This window comes from Leucoraja erinacea, chromosome 1, assembly GCF_028641065.1.
Source record: "Leucoraja erinacea ecotype New England chromosome 1, Leri_hhj_1, whole genome shotgun sequence".
NCBI lineage: Eukaryota > Metazoa > Chordata > Chondrichthyes > Rajiformes > Rajidae > Leucoraja > Leucoraja erinaceus.
In genome coordinates, this window is record NC_073377.1 from 26869284 (window position 1) to 26892299 (window position 23016).

General features: G+C 43.5%; 1 protein-coding gene across 1 annotated transcript in view; it reads right to left on the minus strand.

The window, feature by feature from the left end:
- The window catches only part of LOC129693306 (A disintegrin and metalloproteinase with thrombospondin motifs 12-like), a 548000-nt gene that overhangs the window by 448086 nt on the left and 76898 nt on the right, over window positions 1-23016 (minus strand). The window contains exon 3 of the mRNA XM_055632162.1: window positions 306-480. Within this exon, the coding sequence (XP_055488137.1) occupies window positions 306-480 (175 nt within the window). The remainder of the gene's footprint in view (window positions 1-305; window positions 481-23016) is intronic.

Here is a 23016-nt window from a genome sequence, read left to right on the forward strand (position 1 = left end):
CAGGTTTCCTAAGTGGGACAGGGGCATTACTCTAGCACTTTGTCTGTTTGTTTGTGAATCAGCATCTACACTTCCTATTGTCTATTAGGCTTCTCTAATGAGTAGCGGAAAATATAGTACCAATCAAATCCAGGTGGGAAAATAAATGGACTGAATCCATCGGAATAATGTTTGGACCTCAATTGAAAACATTGCCTCATCCTCTTTATTATCACAGGACGTTCTAATGCAGTTATAATATTTGAATTCCTTTCCTCTAATTATCGCCCACCTCATAAAATTGTGCGCATCAGCTGTTACTATACCTTGTATTCCACAAGTCCCCGAGATCCCAGGAGTGAATTCACGGTGCTGTCTCCGAGAACGTTGAGAAACTTGCCTCTTGTAAATAATATGTAGATGCGGCTTTTCTCTGTCTTGTGGGGAACGCTGTATCGGTTCGATAAAATAGTCTTCACTGTGCAGACGGAAAAAACCACGCTGCAGGGAAAATAAAGCAGAATTAAATTTCAGTTCAAAATTTAAGAAGAGCAATCAGCAACAAGATTAATTTAATGGTAAAGATAGCTGTTGATGTGGGAAGCAGCATTAGCAGGCCCTGTGAACAGTCCTGTCGAAAAGGTACTACGAGTGTAGCACAAAGCTGTACACACTGGAAGAGCACTGGTTCTGCTGGTTTAGTTTCGTTTTTTGTCATGTGTACTGAGGTACAGTGAAAAGCGTTTGTTGCATGCTCACCAGTCAGCGGAAAGACAATACATGATTACAATCAAGACATTCACATTGTACACATATATGATAAGAGAATTTTGTTTAGTGCAAGGTAAAGCCAATAAAGTCCGATCAAGGATAGTCCAAGGGTCTCCAAATGAGGTGGATAGTAGTTCAGGACTGCTCTCTAGTTATAGGTAGGAAGGTTCGGTTGTCGGATGGCAGCTGGGAAGAAACTGTCCCTGAATCTGGAGATGTGCGTTTTCACACTTCTGTGCCTTTTGACCGATGGGAGAGGGGAATAGAGGGGGTGGCCAGGGTGTGACTCATCCTTGATTTTGGTGCTGGCCTTGCCGAGGCCAGCACCAAGGTATGGTATGGTATGGTCAGCATGAGGTATGAATGGACTCAACCGAAGGGAGGTTGGTTTGTGTGCATTAACGGTGCATGCACAGCTGGCTGATCAATGTTTGGGACATGATTTATCTGACATCCTAATTAAAATCTGATTCCTGATGTAAGTTTCAACATTCGATGGGGAAAACATCTGGCTTAGCTTTCAGCTCATCCTTGATGCCCTGTAGCTAAATTGTCAGCAAACATGTCAGGATTTATTCCACACTTCTCTTGCTTGTATTTCACTGAAAAAAAAATCAATTTCACTGGAACATTGAAACCGAGTCAATCAAGTCTCTTGAGTGTCACTCTAAAAGCTGGCAGGATCATAGATAAATAAACAATTGGTGCAGGAGTAGGCCATTCAGCCCTTCGAGCCACCATTCAATGTGATCATGGCTGATCATCCACAATCAGTACCCCATTCCTGCCTTCTCCCCATATCCCTCGATTCTGCTAGCATTGAGTTCTATCCAACTCTCTTTTAAATGCATCCAGTGAATCGGCCTCCACCCGTCTGTGGCAGAGAATTACACAAATTTACAACTCTCTGCGTGAAAAAGTTTTTCCTCATCTCAATTCTAAATGGCCTATCCCATATTCTTAAACTGTGGCCCCTGGTTCTGGGCTCCCCCAACATCAGGAACATGTTTCCTGCATCTAGCGTGTCCAATCCCTTAACAATTATATATGTTTCTATAAGATACCCTATCATCCTTATAAATTCCAGTGAATCATTTTTTTCCCTAGTGAATCATTTTTTCCCATCTACGTTGTTTATTTATAAACAAAGCTGGGTGGTAGGGTGAACTGTGAAGAAGATGCAGGAAAACTTCAGAAATGCATGGAAGCATCAGGAATGTCATATGGTAGACTTGTCGCCTCACAGCGCCGGAGACCTGGGTTCGATCCTGAGCTTGAGAGCTGTCAATGTGGAGTTCAAACAGTTCAACAGGTACATGGACAGGACAGGTTTGGAGGGATATGGACCAAGCACAAGCAAGTGGGACTGGTGTAGCTGGGACATGTTAGGCCTGTGTGGGCAAGTTAGGCCAAAGGACCTATTTCCACACTGCATCACTCTATGACTAACTAAGTACACAGGTAGTGCAGAGGAAAAACACCAGATTCAGAGATCTTGATAAATTTACAATTGGAAAAGAGATTTTAAAGGAGTGGAACAAGTATAGTGGATGGCACTAGATCTTCCTCAGGGACAAGCTTCACACTCTAGTGCTATCTGGAGTATAATGTACAGGTCTGGCTTTCCTACCAGAGGAAGGACATGGTTGTAATTCAGGACGTAGAGCAAAGATTCACATGATTGATTCCTGGGATGGCAGATTTGTGATTCAGGATTTGGAACGCCTGTTGATGTTTAGTAGAGAGTAGAGTGTTTAATTTGTTCATGATATATGTATTTTTATTTTATGTGAGTACTCAGGAAAATGACAATAAAGATATACTATACTATACTAAGCACAGTGGGTCAGAGCTCTGTTGAGTTAATAATAATAATAATAACTTTATTTATAAAGCGCTTTTAGACAACATCAGTTACCACAAAGTGCTGTACATGGGAAGTCAACAAAAAGTTATTACAAACTACTAAAACCATTAAGACGACAGGACTATAAAAACAGTAAAAATTAAAAGACATTAAAAGCACTAAAACAGGAACAAAGTCTCAGCCAGTGTCGAAAGCCAGTGAATAAAATTGAGTTTTTAGGGAGGATTTAAAGATGGACAGTGAAGGGGCCTGTCTGATCTGCAGCGGCAAGGTGTTCCAGAGTGCCGGGGCAGCAACAGAAAAGGCTCTATCCCCTATGAGCTTCCGCTTAGACCTTGGTACCTCAAGGAGCAGCTGATCCACTGACCTGAGGCACCGGGCAGGAGCATATAGGTGGAGCAGCTCAGAGAGGTAAGGCGGGGCGAGGCCATTCAATGATTTAAAAACAAATAAAAGAATTTTAAAATGAACTCGAAAGTGCACTGGAAAGTGAACTCGAAAGTGCACAGTTAAGAAAAATAAGAGATGATCTGATTGATTCTTATGTGGCTTGACAACACAAATGCAAGGACCTTGCATCCCTTAGTTGGTAGAATTATGAAAATGGGCCACAATATCAAGATTAAGCATCAGCAATTGAGGGCCAATATTAAAATAAATTTCTCCAAGCAAGGAGCAGTGAATCTTTGCAATTCATGGCCCATGTGGACACTGGGGAATCAATCACCAAGCATACTTTTTTTTTAAATCAATAGATATGCAGATAATTATGGAATCGAGGGATATGGAATTAGTACAGGAAAGTAGCGCAGTTAAAAGATCAGAAATAAAAAGATACTGTGTGCTGAATATCAATGTAGCAATTGATGTTGAGATTTCTATGTAAGAATTTACTCCTTGTAATATATGTCAAAACTGGGTAGTTTTAATTGGGCCGCGAATGGGCAATTACTTTACATATCAGGAGGCGAGATTTAAATGATGTGCCATGAAAAAAACTGCAAATGTGTCAGAATGGCTCGAATAAAATAATAAAGCAAGTTTTATATCTCATCAAATGATTATTTTGCAATCAGAGTCAGGAGCCTTAGGAAGCACTGGATATAGTGGAGATTGTAGAATAAGTACATATAACAGTACAGCACAGGAGCAGGTCCTTCAGCTCACAATGTCTGTGCACAAGATACACATCTTTCCTTTCTTTCCATGTCCATGTGTCTTTAAAAAGTCTCTTAAAAGTACAATGGTATCTGCTTCCATCACCACATTTGGCTGCTCGTTCCAGGCACACACCTTTGTCTGTGTAAAAAACTTGCCCTGCACATCTCCATTAAACATTGCCGTGCTCACCTTAAAGCTATGCCCTCTTGTCTTTGACAGTTCCACTCTGGGGAAAAAGGCTCCTACTGTCTATCCCATCTATGCCCTCCATAATTTTATATACTTCTTCAAATCTCCCCTCAACCTCTGTTCCAAAGAAAGCAATCCAAGTTTGTCCAAACGTTCCTTATAGCTAATACACCTGGTAGAATTCTGATAAACCTATTCTGCACAGTTTCCAAAGCCTCCATGCAATGGGATTGGCAGAACTATAAACACTAATCCAAATATGGCTTGAGCAACATCCTATAAAGTGACAACGTGTCTTCCTGACACGTATACTCAATACCCTGGCCAATGAAAGCAAACATACCACACGCCTTCTTTATCACTCTATCTTCTTGTGTCAAAGATAGACGATAAAGGATGGAGTAACACAGCGGGACAGACAGCATCTCTGGAGAGTAGGAATGGATGATGTTTCCGATCCAGACTCTTCTTCAGATATCTTCTTCAGATGTCAGGAGAGTGGGTTCACAGGGTGACTTGGACAGGTTGGGGGAGTGGGCAGATGCATGGCAGATGCAGTTTAATGTGGATAAATATGAGGTTATCAACTTTGGTAGCAAAAACAGGAAGGCAGATTACTATCTAAATGGTGTCAAGTTGGGAAAAGGGGAAGTACAACGGGATCTGGGAGTCCTTATTCATCAGTCAATGAAAGTAAGCAGGTAAACAAAAATGCTGGAGAAACTCAGCGGGTGCAGCAGCATCTATGGAGCGAAGGAAATAGCTAACGTTTCGGGCCGAAATCCTTCTTCAGACTGATAGGGTGGCGGGGTGAAAGAAGGAAAAAGGAGGAGGATCCCGAGGGCTGTGGAAGGGGAGGAGACAGCAGGGGCTAACAAAATTGGGAAAATTCAATGTTCATGCCCGCAGGATGTAGACTCCCCAAGGAGGTACGAGGTGCTGTTCCTCCAATTTCCGGTGTTGCTCACTCTGGCAATGGAGGAGACCCAGGACAGAGAGGTCGGATTGGGAATGGGAGGGGGAGTTGAAGTGCTGAGCCATGTAAGCATGCAGGTACAGCAATCAGCGAAGAAAGCGAATGCATGTTGGCCTTTATAACAAGAGGAGTTGAGTATAAGAGCAAAGACGTCCTTATGCAGTTTTATAGGGCCCTAGTGAGACCACACCTGGAGTATTGTGTGCAGTTTTGGTCCCCTATTTTGAGGTAGGACATTCTTGCTATTGAGGGAGTGCAGCGTAGGTTTACAAGGTTAATTCCCTGGATGGCGGGACTGTTATATGCTGAGAGAATGGAGCGGCTGGGCTTGTACACTCTGGAGTTCAGAAGGATGAGAGGGTATCTTATTGAAACACATCAGATTATTAAGGATTTGGACACACTAGAGGCAGGAAACATGTTCCCGATGTTATGTTTCCCGATAGGGGAGTCCAGAACCAGGGGTCACATTTTAAGAATAGGGGGTAAGCCATTTAGAACAGAGACGAGGAAACACGTTTTCTCACAGAGGGTTGTGAGTCTGTGCAATTCTCTGCCTCAGAGGCTGATGGAGGACGGTTCTCTGGATACTTTCAAGAGAGAGCTAGATAGGGCTCTTAAAGATAGCGGAGTCAGGGGATATGGGGAGAAGGCAGGAACGGGTACTGATTGGGGATGATCAGTCATGATCACATTGAATGGTGTGCTGGTTTGAAGGGCCGAATGGCCTACTCCTGCACCTATTGTCTATTGTCTATTGTGGCGCCCACAGAGGTGGCCTGAGTATTTCCAGAATGTTCTGATTTAATTTCTTTGGCTGATGCGGCATTACTGATGTCAGTACCATTTCTGTTGACAAACTGCAATGAATTTATTAAATGCTTCAAGTAAATGTGTCTCACAATTTTCTCCATCCCTAATAATACCAAAGACCAATTAATGTGTTTATTTTTGATAGTGGGAAGAATATCGGCCCTAAAGGCAAGACACGTGCTTGTGCTTGGGAAAATATCATGAGATCTTTGTCATCCACCTAATTAGTCATAGTCTAACCTCATGTACTGCATCCAGTGTTCCCAATGATGCCTCAGAAACACTGGCAACGCCAAGCACAGACTCGGTGACCGTTTTGCTGCACACTTAAGCTCGGTCCACCAAGGTCTACTAGATCTCCTGCTTCCTAACCATTTTAACACCGCTTTCCGTGCTGTAATTGTTATATTATATATTATATGGTTATATTCCCATTCCCATTGACATTTGAATATTGATCTTTTGGTGCAGGGCCTTCTCCATTGCTAGAGTAAAACCACCCTCATAATCTGCTTGTGCGGTTAATAAACCAACAATATTAACATTCAAATTCTCGTTACCTAAAATTGAAGGTAACACACACTATTCTTCACCCCCCCCCCCCCCCCCCCCCCCCCCACTCTTGCGACCCCCCTGGACTCAACTATGTTTCCCGTCCCCTACCACCTACATTCCTTTCCCTAGCTTCACAATTTACAACTCTTCAATCTTTTTATCTCACACCTTCAGTCTTTTCTTCTCTGTTAAATCATCTGCTTATCAACCCCCCACCCTCCAACTCCCCCCCCCCCCCACTTTCCCCTGCCTGCATCCACACATGACTTGCCAAGCTTTGAGAAGTGTTCCGATCTCTCCCCGTCCTCACAATCAATCTGAAAAAGCATCCTGACCCGAAACGTTTTCTATCTATGTCCTCCAGAGTTGCGGCCTGGCCCGCTGATTTAAACAGCACTTTCTGTCAGTTTTAGACATGATTTAAAATCAGATCTGAAGAATTGCATCACTTCATGGGGAGGCCTTTAAAGACTGAGGTGAGAAAAAACTTTTTCTCTCAGAGAGTTGTGAATTTGTAGAATTCTCTGCCACAGTGGAGGCCAAATCACTGGATGGATTTAAGAGAGAGTTAAATAGAGCTCATGGGGTTAGTGGAATCATGGGATATAGGGAGAAGGCAGGCACGGGTTACTGGTTGGAGACGATCAGTAATGATCCCAATGAATGGCAGTGCTGCCTCAAAGGGCAGAAGGGCCTCCTCCTGCACCTATTTTCTATGTTTCTATGTTTCATTTTTATTCATTGATTACAGCTCGGCATTTAATACAATCATCCCCTCCAAGCTGGTTACCAAACTCACAGAACTGGGTCTCTGCGCATCTCTCTGCAATTGGATGCGCGACTTCCTTATTCACAGACCACAGACTGTTCGAATTGGTGGAAAGGTGTCAGCCTCGATACCAATCAGCACGGGAGCACCTCAAGGCTGCGTGCCCAGCCCCCTGCTGTACTCGCTCTATACTCATGACTGCGTAGCTGGTCATAGTGCGAACTCCATCATCAAGTTCGCTGACGAAATCACTGTTGTGGGACGCATCACTGATGGGGACGAGTCAGAGTATGGAAAATAGATCATCCGACTGACCAAATGGCCCTCAACACCAGCAAAACCTAGGAACTGATTGTGGACTTTGGAAGAGCCACAGTCCCGTTTATATCAACGGGTCGATGGTGGAAAGAGTTGAGTTTCAACTTCCTGGGCGTGGGTCCGAGAACACCGATGCAATCATAAAGAAAGCGCATCAGCGCCTCTACTTCCTGAGAAGAATACGGACAGTTGGTATGTCAAGGAGGAATCTCTCTAACTTATACAGGTGCACAGTAGAGAGCATGCTGACCGGTTGCATCGAGGCTTGGTTCGGCAACTTGAGTGCCCAGGAACGGAAAAGACTACAAAAAGTAGTAAACACTGCCCAGTCCATCATCGGCTCTGACCTCCCTACCATCGAGGGGATTTATCGCAGTCGCTGTCTCAAAAAGGCTGGTAGAATAATCAAGGACCCACATCATCCTGGCCATACACTCATCTCCTCGCTACTTTCAGGGAGAAGGTACAGGAGCCTGAAGACTGCAACGTCCAGGTTCAGAAACAGCTTCCTCCCCACAGCCATTAGGCTATTGAACTCAACTCAAACAAAACTCTGAACATTAATAGCCCATTATCTGTTTATTTGCACTTTATCTGGTTTATTTATTTGTGTGTGTATATATTTATACAATGGCATATGGACACACAGATCTGTTTTGTATTTGTGCCTTCTATATTCTGCTGTGCTGAAGCAAAGCTAGAATTTCATTATCCTATCTGGGACACATGACAATAAACTCTTGAATCTTGAATCTAGAATCATAATGCATCTCTGATTTATGATTGCACTGACAAAAACAATTTTCAAGATATTTTTTTATCTATACACCTCAATCTTTGATAATAAGATAAGCATTTGCACTGTGTGTAAAGGAATTTAAATGCTGAACTCTGCTTTTAAAGTACCATCTTATTGCAGGTTACAATCGTAATTTAATGTTAAAAAGAGCAAATCAAAATGTCACAGGCAGGTTCTTAACGTGGTAATGCTTTCACTACAATGATTTCTGCAACGTGCATTGATAAACAAATGAAGATTTCCTCATTTAGCTTATCTTGCTTGTCACAGGGACTAGAACTAGTAAAATATAATGAGATTAGGGAGGAGCAATTCATTATCACTGTGAGAATGCCTGAAGGACATTACTATGTGAATTTTGATTGTGCACAGGATTTGCTTTAAACTGCGATTATCAAATGGGCTCCCAGCACTCATTGGCAAAGTATTGATGCTCAGCCTATTGTGTTCCAGCATGAGTCAATGCAAGTTCAGACTAAAGTTTCCAGCATTTGGATAAACAAAATAACAAATAATCCAATAGATTTTAACAACATAAACAAATTCAAATTGTGGCTGTTAAAAATACAAACCCGAATGAGTGTAAACTTTGTGTGTAGGAAAGAACTGCAGATGCTGGTTTATACCGGATAGGCACAAAATGCTGGTGTAACTCAGCGGGTCAGACAGCATCTCTGGAGAAAAAAAAATAGGTGATGCTTCAGGTCAGAACCGGGTTGGGAGATTGCAACCTTCACGTGGTCCGCCCTGTTTCGACCAATGCAATCAACCTGACGTGCACAATCAAGTAAGATCAAATATAACAAGTTGTCCTACAACTTTAGGTTGTGCACGCCATACGCAAGAAGAAGAAGAAGGTCAGAACCGTCTGAAGGAGGGTTCTGATCCAAAAAGTCACCTATTCCTTTTCTCCAGAGATGCTGCCTGGCCCGTTGAGTACCTGTACCTGTCTTGAGTATAAACGATATTTCACAAATACTGTGGATGCTGGAAATCTGAAATTGGAAGAAAATGTGGAATTCATTCCCACAGAAGGCTGTGGAGGCCAAGTCAATGTATATTTTTAAAGCACAGATTGATAGATTCTTGATTAGTACGGCTGTCAGGGGTTATAGGGAGAAGGCAAGAGAGATCGAGCAGCCATGATTGAATGGTGGAGTAGACTTGATGGGCTGACTGGCCTAATTCTGCTCCTATCACTTATGAACTTATGAACAAATACTGGAAACATTCAGCTGGCCATGTGGCATGTGACTGGTAGAAACAGCTATTTTGTAAGCACTACATGATCACAAATTAATCTAACCGAAAGTACATGGTGACTCACCATGTGAGTCGTGCCTTTCTCAAAATTGGATCAAGTATTTCTATGACCAATCTATATTTATATTATATGGTTATTAGTACTCCTGATATTTTAATCAGGCATACATCTAAAGACGCCAGTTGTGATACAACGCATCTTTCTGGCCACAGTGACACAAGTGTAGCTCAAAGCTTCCAGCAATATCAGTAATGGAACAGTCTCCAGAGAACTAGGGGCACTTTGCATTATTTTCTTGCTTTCACAATTGACAAGAACCTCTCTCACATGGGGGTCTCTCAGGGTAACGTCTCCATCCCAGCACTGTGGCTTTCTGAAGTAATTCAGGGGGAATCAGTAGACACAACCACCGATGGGGTTCCCGTAGGTGGATAGTTTGCGGTGTGGTGCACTCCCTCCCTTATTTATACGTCTCAGAGTGCAACATGCCGCTAATATATGATGCTCACCCCTCACATACAAACTGGTAGTGTGTGCATATTTGTCACATTTTGATTCTTATTATCACTACCTCCTGTGACCCAACTGTTGCCCCTTACCAGCTCCTCCAGGACTTTCACCTTTTTTTTCCATGGAGGAAAAATGACGAGACCTCTGTGGTTACCACAAAGCCAAAATACATTGCTGCTGCAGAAACAAACCTCTGCTGATGCCACAACACGGATAGCATTAAGAACAAATAAGAAAAGAGTCCTGTAATCAGTACAAACAATTGTCAGTGAGTATATCAGGTATTGCCATTATAATATCAGATGGCATTTTCTATCCAATTGATTTAGATCTCATTGAACTTTCCATCCATCAATTCTCCTCCAGGGTGGTGTATGTGTGTATTTATGTTGAGGGGTGGCACGGTGGCGCAGTGGTAGAGTTGCTGCCTTACAGCGCTTGCTGCGCCAGAGACCCGGGTTCGATCCATCCTACGGGTGCTGTCTGTACGGAGTTTGTACGTTCTCCCCATGACCGCCTGGGTTTTCGCCAAGATCTTCAGTTTCCTCCCACATTCCAAAGACGTAATTGGCTTGGGTTTGTATACTTGGTATAAGTATAAGTATAAATCGTCCCTATTGTGTGTAGGCTTGTGTTAATGTGCGGGGACCGCTGGTCGGAGCGGACTTAAATGGGCCGATGGGCTTGCTTCCGCGCTGTGTCTCTAAACTAAACTAAAACTGTCACCATGAATTGTCTGTAGAGCTCAACTTTACATATATTGGTACGGTCATGAAATGTTTTCTTATTCTGATCCATAATTTGGGGATTCTCACTGCGGGCAGAAAACAGCTATCAAACTGCTTGGATCCCTTGAGCTCCCTGCACACAGAATCTCCCTCCTGCCGTTTATCTAAGCTCTGAGAATTTCATTGTCCCTTTGCATATTTCTGGGAACACTGTCCTTTTCCATTCCAACCTGTTTATCTAGCATTGACAAATAGGCTGTTATGTCAGAATAGATCGGGTAGATGCACAGAATCTCTTGCCCACAGTAGGGGTATCGAGGACCAGAGGACATAGGTTTAAGGTGCAGGGGAAAAGATTTAATAGGAATCTGAGGGGTAACTTTCTCACACAAAGGGTGGTGTGTGTATGGGACCAGATGCAGTTAGTTTAGTCCAGGAGGTAGTTTAGGCTAGCTGGGACATGTTGATCGGTGTGGGCTGAAGGGCCTGTTTCCACACTGTATGATTCTGACTCTCACCGCCAGCTATCATGTGCATTGCAAGTCTGCATGTCAAGCTGGAATAGAGACTTTGCCTTCAAGGGCAGAAACCTTTCTGAGACTGGTATGGAGATAATTGCCAGCGAGTGTGCCGGATTGGGAAATCCCTTTGATCTCGTTATACCATATGATTGTGATGCAAACCACCAAATCATAAAATATGTTTTTGGCCAATTCTACAATTTAATGTCAGTGGCTCATTTGGCATCAGTGCTCCAAATAAGTTGTTGGTGTTATTTAGGGGAAGCAGAAACAACTGTAGATCAGTTTGAAGGAATGGCAGAAAACAATGGAAACATTAATTAGGTCAGGCAGCATCGGTAAAACGATGGACACAAAGTGCTGGAGTAACTCTGTGACTCAGGCAGCATCTCTGGAGAACTTGAATAGGTTCCTGAAACCGGCTTTATCTTATGCAGGAAGATTGTTCCCGATGTTGGGGAAGTCCAGGACAAGGGATCACAGCTTAAGGATAAGGGGGAAATCCTTTAAAACCGAGATGAGGAGAACTTTTTTCACACAGAGAGAGTGGTGAATCTCTGGAACTCTCTGCCACAGAGGGTAGTTGAGGCCAGTTCATTGGCTATATTTAAGAGGGAGTTAGATGTGGCCCTTGTGGCCAAGGGGATCAGAGGGTATGGAGAGAAGGCAGGTACGGGATACTGAGTTGGATGATCAGCCATGATCATATTGAATGGCGGTGCAGGCTCGAAGGGCCGAATGGCCTACTCCTGCACCTAATTTCTATGTTTCTATGTTTCTATGTTTCTATGTTCTCCAGAAATGTTGCCTGATCTGCTGAGTTACTCCAGCGCTTTGTGTCCTTTGGTATATTAACCATCATCTGCGGTTCTTTGTTTCTACATATGTGAAAAGAAAATTGATGTTACCCTTTGGGTCATATTAGGTCCTTCATTAGAACTGGAAAAGTGAGAAAACAAGTTGTTTCAAGAAGGATAGATGGGGGAAAAAAGGGAATATATCAAGAGCCCATTTCGCTGTGGTGAGGCCATTTTGTTAATGAGGGAAATGAAAAATAACACAAAGGGACATGCAAATGCTATTAAACGCTGTCTCACAGGATACGGCGAGTAGCTCAGGCCCTGCTGAGGGAGAGAGAAAATAAGATTCCACTCTGTACAGTGCACTAAACTATTTTCAATGCCGAACAAATATTTTTCCAGAAACAGATCCTTTCATAAATCAAGGAATGGCTGTTGCTAACTTCAATCAGGACCCAACAACCTTCTTATCACATAAGAAGAGACTCAGACTTTTCTTCCTTTCCTGATGTATACGTTCACATTTCTGATATAATTCTTGTAAATCTTCTCTCAATCCTCTTCGGTATAATTTTTTGCAATTCTTTAGTAAATATGAGGTTAAGTAGCAATGAGTTTTAATCATATCCATACTTTTTCTTTGTTTTCTTCCTCACACCCCATAGACTAGATTTTTGAACTGTCAAAATAATTCCATTCTAAGGGGAAATCACGTTTGTTTTGCAGCGAGCATATATGACCGCAGAGCTTCTGTCATTTTCTTCATTAAAAGTTTTGCCAACCTCGAAATCGTGCTGATTTTTGGATTTGGCTTATTCCCTCCCAATGGCCAAAACTTCCTCCTAAATGACATTGAACACTGCTGTCAGACCAATAGAAATGCTCTTAAAATTATAATCAATATCAGTGTCTTAGAATGGCAGCCTGGTATTACTAGATGTGAACAAGCATTTCCTCTACAGTTGATTGAAGTTGATATCGATTTGTGTCTCACCAAGTAACTGAGCTCACAATTAACAATTAGTTTATTAGTTGTGTAAAGGAGCATCTTTTTGCAGAAGTGTGTATCAACATTGAACAACTTTAAGTTATAGGTTTGAGGGTGGCTGGCAAAGCTGGCAGTGTCTATCTACTTCAAATGAATGGCATTTGAGGTGATGATTAAGATCAACTGCAATATTATTATTTTTTGTCATGTAAGATTATGAATGGCACCAATGAACGTTCAGTGGTGAATCAGATAGATTATTCATTATCACTGCATTTTTATTTTACTTTTATTTATATTGCACTGGAAATTAAATTCCCCCACTCAGTCGGAATAGAATGTCATGTAGCAGAAGTCTTGAAAGTAATATTACATATAACATATAACATATAACAATTACAGCACGGAAACAGGCCATCTCGGCCCTACAAGTCCGTGCCGACACAACTTTTTTTCCCCTTAGTCCCACCTGCCTGCACTCATACCATAACCCTCCATTCCCTTCTCATCCATATGCCTATCCAATTTATTTTTAAATGATACCAACGAACCTGCCTCCACCACTTCCACTGGAAGCTCATTCCACACCGCTACCACTATCTGAGTAAAGAAGTTTCCCCTCATGTTACCCCTAAACTTCTGTCCCTTAATTCTGAAGTCATGTCCTCTTGTTTGAATCTTCCCTATTCTCAAAGGGAAAAGCTTGTCCACATCAACTCTGTCTATCCCTCTCATCATTTTAAAGACCTCTATCAAGTCCCCCCCTTAACCTTCTGCGCTCCAGAGAATAAAGACCTAACTTATTCAACCTATCTTTGTAACTTAGTTGTTGAAACCCAGGCAACATTCTAGTAAATCTCCTCTGTACTCTCTCTATTTTGTTGACATCCTTCCTATAATTGGGCGACCAAAATTGTACACCATATTAAAAAGATACATTTGCAGTATCTCATTACAGTAATGATTTTGTAAATTTTTTTACAGGAAAAACCCGAATAGACACTCAGCAGCAAGATGCATTTAGCCAAATGTCTGAGAAAAACTATAAAAGTCATAAAACTAGCAGCAAATGTTATGTTAGGATTTTAATAGGAAAGTTGGAAGCAAGAAAGCACTGCAGCATGGCAGCACAACCGTAGAATTTCTGCCTTCCAGCACCAGGGACCCAGGTTCAATCCTGACTATGGTGCTGTCTGTACGGAGTTTGTACATTCTCCCTGTGACTTGTGTGGGTTTTCTCTGCGATCTCCAGTTCCCTCCCATTCCAAACATGTACAGGTTTGTAGGTTAATTGAATTGGTATAGTTGCAAATTGTCCTTAATGTGTTTAGGATAGAGTTACTGTGCGGGACATTTTTACATATTTCAGTAGAGAATTTTCTTGTGATTTTAGAAATCCATTCCTCTGTACATTTGGCACATTATTTTCCCGATTTTTTTATTAAAATTGTTGACCAATCTAACTTTTTTTTAAAAATCAAACCGCTGCCCAGCTGCTGACGTTACAATAACAGTGACATTTTTACATCTTCTGGTGGAAATTTTCCTTATGATTTCAAAAATCCAATCTATAAATTTGGTCAATTATTTCCCGAGATATTTACTGAAATTTATAACCAAGCTGGTTACCCAGACCTCACAATGCCTTCTACTGGTCCCCCCCCCCCCCCCCCCCCCCCCCCCCGCGCTCTGGATTAATGCAGCAGCTGTCAACACGCAAGCGCAGTTTTCCACGAGGTTCATTAGCCCACCGATCCCCCCGAAAAAGCTTCTCTCTTCTCCCGTCACAGGGGACGACTTCTCCGTGTCCACGGCCTGATCCTCTGTAACGCTGGCTGAAGCTTTTGGCAATCCTCAGCAAAGAGCCTATAGGATCTTTGGTCCTCGGATCACTCCGGGCTCACTCAGGCCCCCGATACCTGCCACCCCGCCCCACCTCTCTCTCTCTCTCTCTCTCTCTCTCCTCTCTCTCTCTCTCTCTCTCTCTCTCTCTCTCTCTCTCTCTCTCTCTCTCTCTCTCTCTCTCTCTCTCCCTCTCCTCTCCTCTCCCCCTCTCTCTCTCTCCCCCTCTCTCTCTCCCTCCCTCTCCCCCCTCTCTCTCTCTCCCTCTCTCTCTTTCCCATCTTCCCCACCCCCACTGCCCATCCCTCCCCTAAACCCCCCTTCTCCCCCTCCACCCCTTCCCTACCTCCTTCCCTTTCCCCCTCTCAACCACCCTCTCCTCCCCTCTCCTCCCCCTCTCTCTATCCTCCCATCTTTCTCTCCCCTCCTCCCCCACCCTCACCCACCCTCCCTCTCCTCCACCCTCCTACCCCTCTGTCTCTTGCCCTCTGTCTCTGCCCCTCTCTCTCTGTCTCTCCCCATTCTCTATCTGCCCTCACTCTCTACCCCGCCGCCCTCCGTCTATAGACGCGCCTGCGAGCTGGGGGCTATGCGTCAGTGGATAGGGCGGTTAATGGGTAAAAGGAGCAAATTAATATTAATATAATATCAAGGGGGGTAGTTAGCATGCGTGCGGGGGGGTAGTTAGTGTGTGTGTGGGAATGGTTAGTGTGTGTGAGGCCGCCGCATGCCCCCCCCCCCCCCCCCCCCGCCCACTAACCCAAACCGAGCGTTGGAGAACAGACCCAACGGGTCTGCACTTGGTCTAGTTATAATATAAAACTCTGATCTTGGATGTGGATGTATTTATTTGTGCGTGTCATGTTTGTCTGTGATTCACATCTCCTCGAAAACCCGATGCGCTAATGGTGACATTTTTACATATTCCAGTAGAGATTTACCCCATGATCTCGAAAATCGCGTCATCAGAAAATTTGATTATTTCCCGGGTTTTTTTATTAAAATTGTTCACCAATCTGAGATCTTTTTAAAATCTAACGAGCTGATGCTAGCTGGATGACGTCACAATGCCTCTTCTCCTCGCGGCAAGCTGCGCAGGATTTTCAGCATGGAGCCTGCTGGGCATTGTTTTCCACTAGCACCTCCCCCCCCCCCCTCCCCCGCGTAGGTCACGTGAGGTCACGTGAGGTCCCGTGATGTCCCGAGAGGTCCAGAGAGATCCCGAGAGATCCCGAGAGCTGACAAGACTCGTGGCCGTTCACAGTCGGCCCCGTCCACGCCGCCCGCTCGCCAAGTTCAAGTCCCCCTCCCATCCCCCCTCCTCTCCCCCGCACTCCCCCCCCTCCACACCCTCCCATTCCACTCCCCCCCTCCCCTCTCTCCCTTCCCCCCACTCTCCCTCCCCTCTCCCCTCTCTCCCTCCTCTCCCTCTTCCCCTCCCCCTCTTCCCCCTCTCTCCTCCCCCTCCCCCTCCTCCCCTCCCCCTCCCCCCCCCACTCCACCCACCCCCACCCTCTCCACCTCCCTCCCCATCCCCCCACCCCCCCCTTCCCCCTCCCCCTCCCCCTCCCCCCCTCTCCCCCCATTCCCCTTTCCACTCGCCCTTCCCCTTCCCCTGGCAAATGTTTCGGTGACTGCCTGCAACAGTCACAGTCGTAGCAGGTCGCTGAAAAAGCGGCGACTCAACCCCCCCCACGACAATGTCTACAACAAGCTACGAAAACCTACTGCCTAGTCGATGTCAAGCTACGGCAAGCTACCGACAACCATTGACCCATTAAGAAGTCCACCTACAACCACATCTACGACAACCTACGACCACACAGATGACAACCTACGATAACCAAATTCAACCTACGTCCACCCGTGACAAGCTACGACAAGCAACGACCCTGTCGGCGACAAATGAAGACAATTTAGTATGCGGGAACCTGTCGTTGGTTGACGTAGGTTGACGTAGGTTGACGTAGATAGTCGCCAATGGAATTCACCCAAGTCAACAACCGGCGACAACCAACATCACCTGGTGACAACCTGCGTCATGCTGGCGACAACCTACGACAGCACCTACGACAGGAGAAGACAAGCTACGTCAAGCCCACTGTCGCCGAAAAGTTTTGAACATTTCAAAATCCATCAGCGACCAGAAAAACGTTACGACTCTTTAGGCGACTTGAGGAGACTACTCATGACCACACAGGCGTAACCCTGCGACCATGTGGCAACAGCCTAATCGCCTGTAGTTGCCAAATGAACTACATTTAGCCCAGTGCATCACACAGACCAGATAGCCCACCATTGACTCCATCTGCACTTCATCTTCATGCTCAGCAAAAACAGTCCACATAAACAAAAACCTATCCCATCCTGGTCATTACTTTTTCTACCCGCACCTGTCTGGCAGAAGGTACAGAAACTTGAAAGCGAACGCCACCAGATGCAGGAAATAGCTTCTTCTGTTATCAGGTTTCTGAACAGTCTTTCCATTAGCTAGGGTGCAGTCTGATTCATCTCTACCGCACTGCGAACATTGAACTACAATGCTGGGAACTACAATGCATTTTGTTGTCTCTGTACTGCACACTGACAATGACAATTAAAAATTGAATCTGATTCCTTCCCCATTGCTCTACCTATTGTAGTTGAGTTTGACTTGATTGTATATTATCCAATCCAATTGGATAGCACGCAAAACAAAGCTTTCCACTATACATCAGTACACGTGGCAACAATAAACCTACACTTAAACCTGGAAACTGCTTAACAACGAACAATGCCCACAGGCATTATTTTTGTGCAAAGGATCCTATCGACCTCCTGCAGTTACAGCTTAGTGTTCCAAATCATAGGTTGTCAGCGAAATCACTGTAAGCACAATTGAGTCTGAATATCTATACGTTGAGGAGCCCTGCACAGTCTAGATGCCCTGTGGAAAAGTAGATCACGTTGAGTCTCATTGACTTTGGAGTTTTCATAATTTTATTGGGAAATGAAATGTGCTGCAAACTGTGAGATGTGGCAGAGGAATGGTCCTGGGAATAAAAAGATAAGAGTGAACAAGAACCCGCTTTTACAGGAAACACAGTCAAATAAATCTTAAATGTTTGCATTTATGAACATTAGGTCAGTGAGAACTGCCACAAAATAAGTCAACACTGCACTGATGGGAAGAGGGTGGAATAATGTGGGGAGAAATTAGATTTAATGTTTCATATTGATTAACTCTCATTAGAATTGTTCTGTTAAAAGAATGTCAATCTAAAACATCAACTCTGTTTGTCGGTGCAGCCTAACCTGCTGAGAATTTCTAACATTTACTCTTTTTATATCTGAGGTATTTTGCTTTGTGTAAATGAAGTTTGAGTGTTGAATCTTTCAATAGGTTAAAGGATAACAGGGTTACCTGTGCACTGTAAATAATGAGAAATATTGATTTCCCAGGTCGATGATATTGAAAATCTCACTGCAGGTGAATTCTGTGTCTTGTGTCACCGTGATGTGAGTTGAAAAAGTTTCAATCAGTATTAAAGAGCAAAGGAGAACAGAGATCCCGTTGAGAAATTGATCGCTTCTTGTTGAAAACGAGCATTGAAATTGACATTTAGAGAATTGGGTTCAGTTTTGGGGCACCATGTTATAGCAAAGTTACAAAATTTTGAGATTTTAAAAATCAAGTTTGATACTTAAATTTTGGAAAAGTACAACCACACCAACTGTTAAAATGTGGATTAGGAATATGATGGACATAGCACGCCTTGAAGAAATGAGACTCCGACTAATAGATAAATACGACCAATTCTTAAAGAGTTGGTCTCCTTTCATCGACTTTTTGGAATCATGTGATGCAGCGGTGCCGTAAGGATTGCCGATTTCAGTTCATGACGCGGATAGAGCTACATCTCCGAATACAGATTTGAAAAATTCTCTTTTAAGGGGCCTTCCCGTCTATTGCTACTCTCCTCTTTCTCTCTTCCTTTTTTTATTTGTTATATACAAACTTCACGTTATTCTACTCTCTGCCATCTATTTTTCCACTTTTTCCCCTTTCTATTGCTTTATTTTTCTTGATCTGCTTACTTTTTTCTTAACATAAAACTAGAGGTTGTACATAGAATGGATTACGGTATTACATAGTTGGCACCTAAAATTAGGTTCCACTGTACTGTTTTGTGCTGTATTAACTTCTAATAAAATAAACAAAAAAAAAACAAAAACAAAAAAAAAATCAAGTTTGTAATTTATCCCATCAGATAAAGCATAAAAAGAAGTTTAATTTGACACTTAATTCACTTTTATATCTTCAGTATTTAAAAAGTTATGGCCATTTTCATCCTCGGAAATTAGCATCTTGTTCCCTATTGCTTTTCCATTGACTAAACACAAAAGCTGTGATCAAGGACAGTCAAAGCCCATAACTTTCTTAAAAATTAAGAGAACTGAATGAAATTTTCAGTTATTATAGATTGAAGCATTCTGAAACAAATATGAAACAATTTTACTTGGATGACCTGAAATTAAAGCATATAATTAGTTACTTACCCAATTGTAGCTAATTACAAAATTCTAAACATCTATCCATTTCTTATGAAAACGTTATCATTTTTAAAAAGCCTAAGTGTCCAAATAACATTCACACAAAAATTAACAATATAACATGATTTTTAAATCTCATTGTCATGAATTTATAGGCCAAATGGAAGGAATTTAGTGTTTAATTCCTGTAAATTAATGGGCATTTAAATCATCTTGCGATTGAGTTTTTGTGGAACGCGCTGGTTTGGAACGTTGCGGTTGCAGTGAATTTAAACCCCATATCGGCAGGAAAAATACTGCCGGTTCGTATTTACATAATCACATTTTTGCAACGTGAAATTTTGATTAAAGGCATCCTAAGAAGCAAGTTTATATGAAAAAATAAACGGCGTATCTTGCCTTGTCCCCTAGGTGAGATCCATCCCTTTGTCGGTGTTGACGGCATTTGAAGATGATTTTAATTTTACTCCAACAATTAAATTATCCAGCGCTAATTTTAATAAACTTAATAAAACAGCAGTCAAAGCGATTTTTCTTTAGCAACTAAACAGCTTGACAGAGATCGATTTGAATAAGCTGCAGAAAAATCGCATTTTAAACCCGCCTCCCTCTCAAAGGCACCAAAGTCGCACACACGGGCAGTGGCAGAACTGCAGTGCCGCTGAAGGTAAGTTTTGTAACATACCTACATGTTATAGGAAAGATGTTGCTCAGCTGGAGAGGGTACAGAGAACATTTACAAGGATTCAAGGGTCAGAGCTATAGGTTGGGCAGGCTAAAACACTATTCCTTGGAGCGCAGGAAGATGAAGGGTGATCTTATAAAAATGTACAAAACGGGAGAGGAAAAAGATCAGTTAAATGCACAGAGTCTGTTGTCCAGAGGAGGGGAAATCGAGAACCAGATGACATAGGTTTAAGGTGAGTGGGAATTGATTTAATAGAAACCCGAGGGGTCACTTTTTTTTCCCACAAGGGTTGGTGGGTATGTCGAACGAAATGCCGGAGGGGGTAGTCAGGAGAGATATTATCGCAACTTTTAAGAAACATTTAGACAGGTACATGGACAGGATAGGGTTAGCGGGATATGGGCCAAACACAGGCAGGTGGTACTAGTGTAGATGGGAGATGTTGGGCGGTGTGGGCAAGTTGGGCCGCTGGTCTTGTTTCCACGCTGCATGACTCTAAACGAAGAGATGAACACAACCAGCAAAGAGATATTAAACTTGTTTTGTTTCAATCTGTTCTACTGGCTTGAAAGCCACCACTGCAATTATTGAATCAAAGAGGTCCTGACCCAGTTCATCTCCCAACTCACAATGCTCTCTATTGCTATTTGTTGTGCAAAGGTTTGCTGTCATGTTTGATGACTGAACAACATTAATAACGCTGCACAAAAACTGGTTAATTGAATATGATGGGGTTTAAAGACATGATATATTGAAATTTTAAAAAGCACCTTTAGAAGATTAAACAAAGGAAAGGGCAGAAAACCAGTGGCTAAAATACAATCAGAAGCGCGACAGAATGTTAATACAGGGTAGTGAGAAGCTAAAATTGGATTTTTTCCCCCATTCTTGAACTCATAATAACCTATAAATGGCATATTTCTTCTATTCACTAAATAAGCATTATAATGCTGCAAGCTAACTTTCATATTACACAAGAATTAGATGGCACTGTGCTAAAGGAGATTACCAGTAGGAACAAAACTATATAAAACTACCAATTACTGAATTTAATATAAAGAGAAATTAGAAAACATATCCTTTTATCATTGGAAGACTGCAATTTGTTTTTTTCCCTGCAAAGTTAATGCATAGCACCGTTTATGGTTTTAAGTCAGAAGGTGAATCTCTTTTTTAAACCGCATGTTCATTCAGAGGTAGACAAAAGTGCTGGAGAAACTCAGCGGGTGCAGCAGCATCTATGGAGGAAATAGGCAATGCTTCGGGCCGAAACCCTTCTTCAGACTGAAGAAGGGGGGCAGGGAGAAGAAAGGAAAAAGGAAGAGGAGGAGCTTGAGGGCTGAGGGAGAGCTGAGACGGGGAGAAGACAGCAAGGGCTACCGGAAATTGGAGAATTCAATGTTTATGCCTCTAGGGTGCAGACTTCCCAAGCGAAGTATGAGGTGCTGCTCCTCCAATTTCCGGTGGTGCTCACTTTGGCCATGGAGGAGGCCCAGGACAGAGAGGTCGGATTTGGAATGGGAGGGGGAGTTAATGTGCTGAGCCACCGGGAGGTCAGGTTGGTTAATACGGACCAAGCGGAGGTGTTTGGCGAAACAATCGCCAAGCCTACCCTTGGTCTCACCGATGTAGATCAGCTGACATCTGGAGCAGCGGATGCAATAGATGAGGTTGGAGGAGATGCAGTTGAACTTCTGTCACACCTGGAACGACTGCTTGGATCCTAGAATGGAGTCGAGGGGGGAGGCAAAGCGACAAGTGTAGCATCTCTTGTGGTTGCAAGGGAAAGTGCCCGGGGAAGGGGTGGTGCGGGAGGGAAGTGAAGAATTGACAAGGGAGTTATGGAGGGAGCAGTCTTTGCGGAAGGCAGATATGGGGGGAGATGGGAAGATGTGGCGAGTGGTGGGGTCAGGTTGGAGGTGGTGAAAATGACGGAGGACTATTTGATGTATGTGACAGCTACTGGGGTGAAAGGTGAGGACTAGGGGGACTCTGCCCTTGTTACGAGTGGGGGGATGGCGAGAGAGAGCAGTGTTGTGGGGTATGGAAGAGACCCTGGTGGGAGCCTCATCTATAGTAGGGGAGGAACCCACGTTCCCTAAAGAATGAGGACATTTCTGATGCCCTGGTGTGGAACACCTCATCCTGGGAGAAGATCGGCGTAGGCGGAGGAATTGGGAGATGCGGATAGAGTCCTTACAGGAAGCAGGGTGGGAAGAAGAGTAGTCTAGATAGCCATGGGAGTCAGTGGGTTTATAGTGGATGTCGGTCAGAAGTCTATCACCTGCGATGGAAAGAGTGAGGTCAAGAAATGGTAGGGAAGTGTCAGAAATGGTCCAGGTGTATTTGAGTGCCTAGTTCATTCAGAGTACAGATGGAAAACGTATTTCAATTTGACTTCCAAAGAAAAGTAAGGAAAAAGCTCTTCTCCACTGCTGAACTCATGAAACTTTTAATTGGCAGGTGGACAGGATCCAATGTAGCAGTCAGATCCTTTTTCCCCAGGGTGGAAATGTCCAACATTAGAGGGCATAGTTGTAAGGTGAGAGGGGAAACATTTAATGGAGATGTGCAGGGCAAAATCAGTGCCTGCTTTCACCACATATCCCTTGATTCCATTAGCCCTAAGGGCTATATCTAACTCTCTCTTGAAAACATCCAGTGAATTGCCCCCCATTGCCTTCTGTGGCAAAGAATTTCACAGATTCCCAAGTCCAAATCTGGCTGCAAAGGTTTTTCCTCATCTTCCTCATCACGCTGATGACTGAATTCTCATGCTCTATCTTCAGTCTCTGTCTTCAGACCCTGCACAGCATAGATCCTATAGCGGAACTGTAGGATCTTTGCTGCACAGTTTGTCTCTTTGCGCCACATGACAGCGATCTGCACGGATTGGGGAAGCGCGTCGGTCCCGGGCAGCGGGTGTCAGTGCTTTTGTGCGCCGT